Source organism: Oratosquilla oratoria, chromosome 11, assembly GCF_046742065.1.
Source record: "Oratosquilla oratoria isolate Oo_2021 chromosome 11, ASM4674206v1, whole genome shotgun sequence".
NCBI classification, from domain to species: Eukaryota; Metazoa; Arthropoda; class Malacostraca; order Stomatopoda; family Squillidae; genus Oratosquilla; species Oratosquilla oratoria.
In genome coordinates this window covers 41231673-41245209 of record NC_134787.1, presented here as the reverse complement: position 1 = coordinate 41245209, position 13537 = coordinate 41231673, and the positions used below count along the sequence as shown (strand labels likewise).

At 44.2% G+C, this 13537-nt stretch overlaps 1 protein-coding gene across 1 annotated transcript; it reads left to right on the top strand.

Moving 5' to 3' along the window:
- Positions 1-6227: 6227 nt before the first annotated feature.
- Positions 6228-7476, top strand: LOC143029480 (uncharacterized). Its single transcript, XM_076192131.1, has one exon. It carries the CDS (start codon positions 6290-6292, stop codon positions 7307-7309), a length of 1020 nt encoding a protein of 339 aa, XP_076048246.1. The 5' UTR covers positions 6228-6289; the 3' UTR covers positions 7310-7476.
- The last annotated feature ends 6061 nt before the right edge of the window (positions 7477-13537 follow it).

The window sequence follows — 13537 nt, the reverse complement described above, 5'->3', positions numbered from 1 at the left end:
CATTGCAGAACTGACCTGGGACCCAAATTGAGGATACCCGACGGGAATCCCTTGGTGTAACTTAAAGAATCAATAACAGTAATATTCGTGAAGAAAAAAAAAAGAAAAATTAAGCTCCGTTAAATCCCCTCTCCAATACATGAGATAATACAAAGTGGAACCAGACAAAGTCGGATGATCGGAAGCACAGGGCCTTCCTACTAAAATTGTAAGTGACTAATCATACGTAACAAAGACAGTGCTAAAAGGAAAGTAAAGAGTAAAAGCACGAATGAAAGACGGCACATAGAGACAACAGAGTGGTGAAAGGGGACCACAGATGGTGACAGTGAGAAAGGTTAGGAAAGAACACTGAAAAATGAGAGAGAACGGATGGCCGGGGTGGATGAACAATAGGGTTCTGTGGAGCTATGGTGCGTGCTGGAGAGGACCCATGGATCTACGGGACGGGAAACTAATAGAACAAAAGGGGATTATGGAGAAGGGAAGCGCTGTCCGGTATAAAATATCTGACACGATTTTCTTGAAAGATGAAGAGCTACCTCCATCTCATCCCCTCACACCCTCATTTTTCTTTTATTCATTTTTTAATATGGTAGCTTCCGCGATATTACCGTCGCCTTCGTCCATGCTGACGCCTCAATGAAAGCACAATAATCAGGAAAATATACCACACTGAGTCATTTCCCTGCAGAAGTAGTGATGTGTTTGGAAAGGTTCGAGACACGTAATTCTAGAATACAGTCAACCATGAGATGAGGAGCGAGAGTTACACGGCAATTGATAATGATGATAATGATAAAAGGAAGGTTGCCAATTCTTTCAACTTCGTATAGTGCCGAGTCTGACCCTCAGCTGAATAAAATTGTCTGGCGTCAGCCACAATAAGATCAAGAGAGCAAGTCGCCATGCTGAGTGGATTAAGAGCGAGTTGACCGTGGGAGGACGACAGAGGACAGGTCTGAATGGGATTATCCTGAAGTAATCTGGAGCGACTCGAAATTGTATGTAAATGGGTCTTACCCGAGGCCTCCCCCTCCCTCCCACCCTCCTCCTCCAAGCTCAAGAACACGGCTGGCGTCGACCAGAGTCAAGTCAACAGGATGACCATCAGGCATTAAAAGTTTACCCTTCGACCTAGTGACGCCCCCTTGCGTCAGATTTTGTTCTTTCAAACGCTACATGATTTCATTTACTCGAGAGATCATACTCTGGGGATATACTGTACAGTATATGATCTCGTGTAGTCTTGCCTGATGAACAAGATCGTCTTTTGTTCGTAAAAAAAGGAAAAAAGGGGGCTACGAAGGAAGAGATCAGAGCGTATGGAAACGGGTGAAAAGGAAGAATAAATAAAAAAAGGAGGACCTGAGGGGCAACAGAATAAAAATAGGGGGCAAGGAGGTGGAGAGGAGAAGGTAGATCAACAGGGATGGGGGAATTTCAGAGAGGAGAACGCAGGTGACCAAGGAGGAACAAGTGGAGGTATAAGAGGAAGGAGGAGAAGGAGGGAGAAAGAGGTTTAAGGAAGCGGGAGGATGAAGATAAAAGGGAAAGAGAAAGGCATTGTCTTCGCCTAGATCTTAGACTAGCGCGCGCACGCACGCACGCACACACACACACACACACACACACACACACACACACACACACACACACACACACACACACGCACGCACGCACGCACGCACGCGCACACACACACACACACACACACACACACACACACACACACACACACACACACACACACACACACACACACACACACACACACACACACACACACACACACACACACACACACACACACACACACACACACACACACACACACACACACACACACACCCAGAGAGAGAGAGAGAGAGAGAGAGGTGGGTTGGGTCCGGCATTGCACTTTCCGTCTCGACCACCTGACCAGATGGTGCTGCTGATGACGATGACGATGGTTTTACATTTGATGTACCTGCTCTCCTTATTATCAAGATCATAGGTGTGCTGCTTTGTCAGCCAGTACTCCTTCTCATAAGCTCTAGTGATCACAACAAAAGCTGCAATAACTTGTGAAACTCCGGTATAAAACAAGTATCCTTGGCAAGACCTCAACAACAATAACAACTTTACTGTAGTTGCCAGCGCTACTACAACCACAACTACTTCCATTAATATAGTTCTTGCACTCCCACTATAATTACCTCGAGTACTTCAACAGTTATTACAATAGCAACCGTCATTATTACTCTTGGAAGCACTAATATTTCTACAGCTAACTTTAGTATTAATATTCCGACAGCTAATGCAAAATCTTCTGTTCAAAATGATATTTTCCTTTTTCCTTTACCGTTTTCTCGACCATTAACCACTGATACAGCTATTACAACAACAACTACTACTACTACTGCAACTACTGTTACTTCTACTACTAATACTACTACTGCTACTACTGTACTATTACTTTTACTACTACTTTTTTAACGACCTCCATTCTCGTGGAACTGTGTGGTGGAAGAGTCAGATTCTGTCTCCTACAGACACAGTTTTTTAAAGGCCGCTCTCTCGCCAATGACTTTAGTCGACTACCCTTTTATATTTCATGTTATTTGACTTAAATGAAGCCTAATACAAAAGCTCATTTACCCTACCTTCTACTACAATCTGCTCAAAATTGAGGTTCTGTATGTGTGCTGATTTAGATGGTGGAAACCCGGTACCTCTCAGGAATAGGAGAGTTTATTTTAGAGTGAGAATGATAGTCTCCACCTCATCCATGCTACAATATTGCTCTTTGGTTGTTGTTTCTTTTCTGTCATCACCTCTGCTAGACAAACGTAGAATTCCTTTGCCCTTGGACTCATCCCGCCTGAAGTGATGGTTATAGGGACGCATGAACCCTGGACCACATTCTGTATACGCTCCTCGTGCATCCTGATTTTTGCATTCTCATTTCGGGAGTGAGACGACTCAATAGTTAAGTTATAGTAACAGGGCGCCACTGGATCAAATATTCATATGTCAAAGAAGGTCAGTTGTCCCCGTGTCTAGAAACCACTTGCGCTGACATCCACTACTACTACTACTACTACTACTACTACTACTACTACTACTACTACTACTACTACTACTACTACTACTACTACTACTACTACTACCACTTTTTTTTTTTTTTTTATTAACAATACGACCTCCATCCTATTGGAACTGTGTGGTGTACTACTACTACTACTACTACTACTACTACTACTACTACTACTACTACTACTACTACTACTACTACTACTATCACTACTATTTTTTACTACCACTGCTACTACTCTTGCTGCTGCTAGTAATACTACCATCACTATTATTTTACAACTATTAACACAACGACAACAATGATGGCAATAAGTAAAGCACTAATTTCTCCTTGTAGATTCAAACTGAGATACGCTGAACCAAGGTAAATCGAATACTATAAGGTACGTTAGTGGGGGGGGGGGGAGCCAGAAAACCACTCCAGTGCGCAAGTAGATGATGACGTCAACGTAAATATCGAGACCAGGGTTCCGCGGGTCGAGAGCTGTCAGTCACTCACACACCAGTTCGTGGAGCGAAGCTCCATCTTCTGATTAAAGGCAGACAAATAACATATAAACATGCCAGCAGTTTGTATAGTGCAGAAGTGCAATGCCGTTGGACTGAAAGGTGATGAAAATATACATTACTTTTCACTACCCAAAGATAAAGAACTTAGAAAGAAATGGATTGAATTGTGTGGCACACACAATACTCGGTCATCTGGATATGTATGCAGCCGTCATTTTGAAAGTAACTATTTATTAGCAACATTTCCTGAATTTTTCATTCAATTGCAAATAAACATAATAAAGAATCCGGTTAAAACATAACTGAGCTTGGTGGAGATAAAGGTCTACATATAAAATCCATGCAAATCCAAAATGTAATATAATAAAAACCATATGACGCTTTTATGTGTCATTACTACTGGGTTTATATTCAGCTAGTTGGTGTGTATCAACAGTATAATATCTTCCTCATCTAGGCTACCTGAACAACATATAAATTGACATGTCATCCCATCTAATAACTCGTCATATTAATATAATCCACCTAATGTGAAAGCATGGAATTTTTTTTTATAACTTTTCTGGCGGTCATATCTCAGATACTGATAATTTGAGGATAAGAAAGTGATACTGAGTAATTTCAGTATTATGTGAACATCATAGTGTAATTTTAAAGTTTACCATACATACAGATGGTTTTCTTTAAAGTTTACATTTTCTTTCACCTCTCACTCTCCCCCTCTAAATTTGCTATGACGTCACAGTGGAGGTGCGCGGAGGGGGGGTGCTCAACGTACCTTATAGTATTCGTTTTACCTTGCGCTGAACTACATGTTTGACTCACGCAAAAGTGGCGGAGGCAGGCGGTCTTTCGTTCCCAAGATGTTAGAATGGTGTAAGTGAGTAATGGTGTGGGTACGCAATTGGAGCGAATGGTGGAAACAAATATTACAAAGGATTACAAAGGTGGAACATGCCGACAGGAGACTTTTTGGTCCATAACTAGGTTGGATGCGGAAAAAATTATAATAATGCTAATCAAATAAAAGAAAAAAATAGTAATAACATAAATAACAATAGATAAAATAGATAAATGCATAGGTATAGTTAAATAATAAACAAACAGGTAAATAGTAAATAATAGATTGATAGATAACTAATAATAAATGAAAATCAAGCAAATAATAATAAACAAACAAATAATAAGAAACAAGTAAACAAATGATATAAAGTAAATGGCAGTCATTACAGTATTTTGCTAAGGTGTTTATCTAAACAAATCTTAGCTTCAAACTGAACTACAATGCACTACCTCTGCAAGAACTTTATTCCATTAATTAACTACACGGTTGGTAAAGTTGTTTCTACCCAGCTCCAAATCAAATCTATTTCCTGACAGTTTGAGACCATTATTTCTTATGTGTGTGGGCGTGGTCTGCCTGGGCCATCCTGCACCCCTCATCCCTTTAGTAAAGGTGAATGTGGTCTTTGTATATGCAATTTCAACTGGTACGAAGGTCATTACCTGTACTGCCATTACCTCTACCAACTGCTCATTCAATCCGACCTTGTAATAAAAAAAAAAAAAAAAAAAAATCTCGGTGATTACAGGTATGAAGTATATATTAATCACAATAACATTTCCCATGATTACAGTATTAGCATTGCATATCATTCTCATGATGAAATCACGATCACATGCTCATTCCCACATGCCAGTTTACTTTCATCCGTAGCATGAATTCCTCTCATGCCTCCTCATATCCAATGACATATTCATACTCATGCATCGTCGCTCTTGGAAGGGCTGCACTCAGTCCTCTTCAGTTTCTTGTACAATAGAGACCTAAATTTCGTAGAAACCTTCTGAAATGATGCGTTTATACACCCAAGAGGTCTTTTGTAGATTTTATTCTGGTTAACGTTAGATGGATCTATTCAGCCCTGGGATAAACTCGGAGCAACGCGGGGTATGGACACATAGAGACACTCAAATGTAGTCTATAGGGATGTCACTGAAGTCCCTAAAATGACTACATGAAAACTATCCAGTCAGCACGCCACACTGGGACTATCAGTACACAACCACTCACTTAAGATTTTCACTTTTCTTTGAAAAGATCGTTCCTTGTGCCATTGACCAGTGACAGCAATGTCATTGCCAACAGTCATGTCTCCACCAAAATACTAACCTCATTCCACCACCTTTTTCAATCTTCCATAACCCCCCCGCCATCCCGCCCACACACCTTCAATATTTTGTATAATCTCTGAGTCGTTCCCTTACATGCCACTTAGCTATGACTATCTGATCGACGCTCCTTCAAATACTACTCTAAGACTACCGGCACCATCTGACCTACACTTTCACACACACACACACACACACACACACACACACACACACACACACACACACACACACACACACACACACACACACACACACACACACACACACAGTGACAGTGGTGGTGGACGGACGTGGCAGGTCTGTGACCTCCTGTCTCAGGTGCAACGGGGCGCCCTGTAGCTGCCTGGGTCAGCTTGTTGACCCTTCTCCTGGTATCTATTTTTCTCCTAGTTTATGCGCGGTAACAATGTGCGGACCAGTATTGCCATACAACCCCCCTCGTCAGAGATACCGACCCAGTGAACTTTACGCGTTAAAACAAGGGTGTGGTTATCCTCCGAGTTCAGTGATTCAGCGCCTGAAAGACATGAAACTCTTCCGAAGTCGTGGCCGACGAGGTGGTAGAAAAATTACACGAACAGTGCCTGTGATTACAACCACAACAAGTGCAAAAAACAGAAAAAAGGTTAAGCCGAGATCTCGCATTCACAGTGAAGTGCCACGCGTTTGGTACAGCCTACCCTCCCTCCTGCTGTCTAACGTTACCTCCTTAACCAACAAAATGGAGGAAGTGATCGAAACAGTACGTTCTACAGGATGTGACATGATGGCAATTACTGAAGCGTGGCAAATTGTGCCTGAAATGTGTAATATTGAAAACTTTGTACTATTTCACCACCTCAGAGTGAATCGTGTTGGTGGTGGTGTAGCGTTGTTTTGTCGTGCGGACCTCAACCCCTCACACCTCAGGGTTGATATTCCCGAGGGAGTTGAGGTTCTGTGGGTGAGGATTAACCCCCGCCTTCACCCCCGCCACACCGCGTCCATTATTATGTGTGTGGTCTATCATCCTCCACGTGCACACACCGCCGCTCTCCTTTCCGATCACATTATTGAGACCGCTGACTCCCTACGATTGAAATACCCCGCTGCAAAGCTGGTCATTTGTGGGGACTTTAATCGCCTAGACACAAGTGAGATTCTACATCAATTAAGTCTTACTCAGGTGGTGAACTTCCCCACCCACAAGCAAACTACTCTCGACCTTATCATGACCGACATGGCTCAGCAGTACTCCCCTCCCAGACCTCTCCCCCCCATCGGCAGGAGTACCCACATCACCATCCAGTGGTCGCCAGCACCCAGCAATGCCATCCGTAGAACTAAGGTCACTCGACACCACCGCCCCATGCCTGACTCTGCCATGAGGGAGTTTGGGAGGTGGATAGTGGAGTATCCCTGGACGGAGGTTCTGGAAGCCGAGGACGTGGAAACCAAGTGGAGAAACTACTCAACAACCACTACTGAAGCTTTCCACTTTTTTTTTCCCGGTCAAGGACTTCTCCGTGAACCGATCAGACGCCCCATGGATGACGCCCCGTATTAAGCGTCTCATTAAACAACGCAACAGGGCATATTACACTGATCGACCCCTCTTCAGGTCCCTCAGAAATAAAGTCATCAAGGAGATAAGTATTGCAAAGTCTTCGTACTACCCTAATAAAGTAGAACACCTCAAACAACAAAATAACAGTCAGTGGTTTAGTAAGATCAAAGCTCTCTGCGGGCTGCAAAATAATCAAGCCTCTCACCTGCCCTGCGCCTCACACTTACCACCTGACTTAAATGCTCAAGAGATTAATACTCACTTTGCCTCTATCTGCCAGACCTTACCCCCCCCCTTAACTTCTCTGGCCTACCTGCCTACCTCCCCTCTCCCTCACCCCCTGCCCCTGTCCAGAAAGCTGACGTTGCCACTAAACTAAGTAAATTAAAGTATAACAGGTCTACAACACCTTCTGATCTACCTATAAAAATCTACAAAGAATTTGCCCCAGAACTTGCCCTCCCACTTTCCTCCATAATTAATGCTTCACTGAATCAAAACTCCTGCCCCAGTGACTGGAAAATTTCATATATCACTCCCATCCCCAAATGTCCGAACCCACAGTCACTAAGCGACCTTAGACCTATTGCCATCACCCCAATCCCAAGCCTTATCTGTGAGGGTTTTGTTTTTGACTCAGTATACAACAAAATTAAAGATCAAATCGATATACAACAGTATGGCAACATGAAGTCCTTCCTCCACAACTCACTATCTTGTTAATCTTCTGGACTTCTTGCACAGCCACTTAGACAAGCGCAATACTTCTCTAGCCTTGACCTTTATTGACTTCAAGAAAGCGTTTGACCTTGTTGACCATAACATTATCATCTCCAAAGCCATACAACTGGGGATCCAACCACACTTGGTAGCATGGCTAGCCGACTTCCTGACCGGACGTTAACAGGCAGTGAGGTACCAGGGAACGACATCCTCCCTCCTCCCCCTGACCTGTGGGGTCCCTCAAGGGACCAAGATGGGACCACTGTGCTTCCTCATCCTCATAAATGACGCATTAATGGACACCCAACATAGATGGAAATACGTCGATGACTGCACAGTTGGCATTCCCATCAACACCAGGCAGCCTGACTTTTCTTCACTACAAAACATCCTAGACAACCTCAAAACGTGGACTGAGAGCAGCAATGTGACAGTTAACCACAGCAAGACCGTGGTCATGCATGTTTGTACATCCAAACAGGCGGTGGCACCACCTCAACTGTCATTAGGAACCCATTCCCTTCAGGTGGTCCAGTCCGCCAAGCTACTAGGCATCACAATAGACGACCACCTTAACTGGAACCAGCACATCAACAACATCATCAGGACAGCCTCTTACAAACTCTTCATGCTGCGCAGATTGAAGTCCCTTGGTACCCCATCACCAGATCTAAAGGGAGTCTACACCACCTTCGTACTCCCCACCCTCATGTACGCCTCCCCAGCCTGGTCATCATCACTCAACATCACACAGAGGAGCAAATTAGAGAAAGTGCAAAGAAGAGCGTGCAGAATTATCTTGGGTAGTCAGTATGAGGGATACGAACACGCCCTCACCACCCTCAGCTTGCCAAGATTGTCCGACAAACACAGTGAGGCACTGAATAAGTTTGGACAGGACCTAATGCTACACCCACGTCACCGTCACTTCCTCCCACCTAACACCACAACCACCCGCCATGCAACTCGGCATTCTAACAAAATCAAGCCCATCAGAGCGTCGAGGACTGACCGATACAAGAACAGTGCCATTCCATCCATTGTCCGCACAATAAACTCATTATAAATTTTAGACTAAGCATATCACTCTAATAATTACTATATTACTCATAAAAGTGCTCAATTGTATTATTGTCAGTGTATCACTGCTATCTCAATAAACCTATTAATATTATTATTATTATTATTACACACACACACACACACACACACACACACACACACACACACACACACACACACACACACACACACACACACACACACACACACACACACACACACACACACACACACACACACACACACACACACACACACACACACACACACACGCATACACGACTCGGTGGCGCGGTTGGTAGAGTCTCCGGCTGTCACTACGGCGGTCCGGGTTAAAATCCTGGCCAGGGCTTAAGGAATTTCAGTATTGCTGCGCTTCGAGTCTTTACTCAAACTTTCGTGGGATGGGGAGTTGGGTGTGTGTGCGCCTGAGGTCACAGCATTACCCATATACGAGCTCTGAGCTTTCTTCCGGGAGGTAAATAGCTGTCGATCACAAATCCAACACGTGATCCAATGACCATGGTGAACACACACACACACACACACACACACACACACACACACACACACACACACACACACACACACACACACACACACACACACACACACACATACCCCTCTCTAACACTTTACTGTTTGATCAATTCTTTTCACGCACAAGACAGACTTCACCATCTGATCAACATCATCTTAGAGTGTTGTCTGGCGTTAACCTGAGTATCTACGTGTGCCGCTGTAACGCGCGTGTCTGTTGAAACACTTAGCCTATTCGTTGTTATGGAATACTTTTCAAATTTTGTTCTGTTTAACGCCGGAAGATTTTGTTCATAAGAGTGTACTAGAATCAATACAGAGTAGAATGACCAAAATTGTACTTGGGCTCAGTATTTTTACCTTACGAAGACAGGTTTAGGCACCTTAATTTACACTCTGAAAAGACGTAGAGTGCGGGATGATTTAATAAAAGTGTTCAAATTTGTCAAGGGCTTTTACAAGGGTAATGTAGACAAGGTCATCATATTAAGAAAATAGGACAGGAATTGCAGTAATATATCTAAATTGGACAAATTTAGATAAAAGAAGAAATAAGATTGGTTTACTAATAGAGTGGTTAACAAATGAAATAGACTTAAAAGCCATGTAGTGAGCGCTGGAACTACCGGTTGTTTCAAGAGAAGGTTAGATAGGTGGTAATAGTGACATGGAACTACCTAGTATGGGCCTAATGGGTTCTTGTAGTCCCCTTCATTCTTATAGTCTTAGAAGTAGGACTTTACATTAAAGAAAATGAGGCTGTTATCTCAATCCCTTCGTTACGACGCCGCACCTTCCAGAATAGATTGTGGCTGTCGCCTGGCGATTTTATTCAACTGAAGGGGGATGTACCTCATGCTGAAGGACGTCATCCCTTACCAATAGTCAAGCTCCTTCGGGCGAGTTGAATAAAATCGTCTGACGTTAGTATAAAATATGTGGCGTTAGCTTTCCCTTCTCTGTTTGTCACCAAGTGCTCCCTCAAGCCTTAGGATTCCATTCGAGTGACTGGTGTCACACTTGCACGACTGCAACTGCAAATGCAACAATGAAAAGAACTTCAACATCCGGAAATGAACGGCAGAATACCGAGGAGGAGGAAGAGGAGGACGATGAGGGGGAGGAGGAAGAGGACGATGAAGGGGATGAAGAGGATGATGATGATGAGTATGAGGAGGATGAGGACATTGGCCATTCCAGCGCGATGGAACCGTGGTCTCCAAACGACAGTTTTAACGACAGGTCGTAAATTACGACGGCTCTTGCCCCAAACCCGTCCTGAGTAATTTGGATCAAGCACTCGTATCCACACCGTCGTGACTCCTTGACTTCACACTCGTTTCGTGACAAAGAAAACCCGGGTTCGAGCACTTACGGCTACAACCGCTACTTGCCCAGGCTCTCCAAGTACACAGGGCAAAAATATCTTCTTCGGCAGCAGTTAAGCGCCTCCCGCTGTAGGCACCCCTCTTCAGTATGAGATAATGGATGACGGTGTTTGGAAAAGTCTCGTGAACCTTGGCCAGCCGGGCACAACATACAAGTTTAAGAGAACGCCTTTTCATGAGAATAGCTTTTAACAGTGCTGTCAGGTTCCACCAACCTACTGTGACGCGACAGGACGCACAGTATTCACTTACTGCGGCTGCAGTCAGCTAAATGATTTGATAAATAAAATCAAGTAATTCTTGTGATGGCCAGTCTCTCTCTCTCTCTCTCTCTCTCGTCTTTATTCAACTCTAAATGAATATCACACATTCAATAACTGTATGATTCACCACTTATTACGAGATTTACCTGAAAATCCGCATATGTGACAAGTTGACTTAAATAGTAGTTTTACGTTCACTGCACCTAGAGAGACAGAGTGGAAGATGGGTCTCATCCCACCCACCCAGTGAGCCTCTTCGCAAAGATGACGTCGGACGAGGGTGCAACGTCCTACAAGTGCACGCGAGTATGTGGAAGTGTACCACGAAAGAGAATACAAAGCCAATCAGGAATTATGTATGCTAACCTTCCGAAAGACCACAAGTAGTCCTGGAGTAGGTCTTCCAAAAAAAAGTGTATATATGTATGTATGTATGTATGTATGTATGTATGTATGTATGTATGTATGTATGTATGTATGTATGTATGTATGTATACATGTGTGTGTGTGTGTGTGTGTGTGTGTGTGTGTGTGTGTGTGTGTGTGTGCGAGTGCGTTACAAAGAGAGAGAGAGAGAGAGAGAGAGAGAGAGAGAGAGAGAGAGAGAGAGAGAGAGAGAGAGAGAGAGAGAGAGAGAGAGAGAGAAAGAGAGGAGTACCAGTACTACTGTAAGTCAGTGAACAGCGTCCGGGTCAGTAACCAGAGCGAAACAGGTCAACATGAAGTCAGTACAAGCTCAGCAATGATTCAGTAACTTGTCGCCGGGAATAGAAAGGAGGTCAACGGCGGCAGGTCAGCATCTGGTCAGTCAGCAACTGATGCCCGTCATCCGCACCCCCGACCCCTCCCCTGTTCACTCCCACTCCCCCCTGCACTCCTCCGAACTCACTCTCACCGTTGCCCTGGAGTCTTCCGTGCCCAACCACCCTCCTCCGCGCCCAAACCCCGCCCTCTGACACTCCCCTACTCCCTCTCCTCACTCGCACACTCACTCCCATGTTTTCACTCTCGCCGTGTTATGTAATCCCCACCCCTCTTATTTTGTTATATTCTATTACTGTTTCTCGTCTAGTTTATTCATTCTTCCATATCGTGAAATACGCTTGTCACACTTTGCCTCCCTCGTTATTGATTCAATCATCATTCACTGGCCACTCCATCAATTTGCTTGGCTGAGCGAACACGTCTGTCTATCGGTGCGGGAAGTCGCGGACATATCTATTCTTCCATCCACATGCAAGAAGAAGGAGCTGTTCTTTCATAAGAACAAAATACGAATACTGTGTTCTACAATTTCATTGTACGTAAAATATTTTAACACCAAAGAACAGTCTAAACAAACCCTTTCATGCAAGGGACGCATTCTATACATTTCGTTCTCTCTATCTCTCTGGGAAGGTGTGTGTGTGGGGGGGGGTGTCGCCGTCGTTGTGGAAATCCTCAGGGCGAAAGTGACCGCGGGGGTGGCTAAAACAATAAATCTGAGTAAATGGCATGGTACATCTGTCTGGATAAGAAATCATGCTGTCTTCTCCCTCACACTAACGTGGGCAGCAGGCCTGTGTGTTTGCAGGAGGACAAAGGAACAAATAATATCAATTAGCACAGCTACATTCAACTTCAGTTTTGTACTTGTATGTATCGCATTGTTACGCCAAGGTAGGTTTGGTTTTGAATAATATACCCACCCTGCAGATGTGGCTGTATCCATAGGTCTCGTTTCTCTGTGTCAAATTCAATAGGAAGACCGAAAAAGAAATGCGTATCTGGTTGGCGCCCGACTGCCTTTTGCACCGAAAACTCCTTAGATCATGCGTGCTCTAAAGAATACCTGCTTTCGTATTTATTCGCACTCACTTCTGCGTACCCGACCATCTGTCTAAACAAAACACACACACACACACACACACACACACACACACACACACACACACACACACACACACACACACACACACACACACGCACACACACACACACACACACACACACACACACACACACACACACACACACACACACACACACACACACACACACACACACACACACACACACACACACACACACACGCACACACACACACACACACACACACACACACACACACACACACACACACACACACACACACACACACACACACACACACACACACACACACACACTCTCTCTCTCTCTCTCTCTCTCTCTCTCTCTCTCTCTCTCTCTCTCTCTCTCTCTCTCTCTCTCTCTCTCGATGGCGCAGTTGG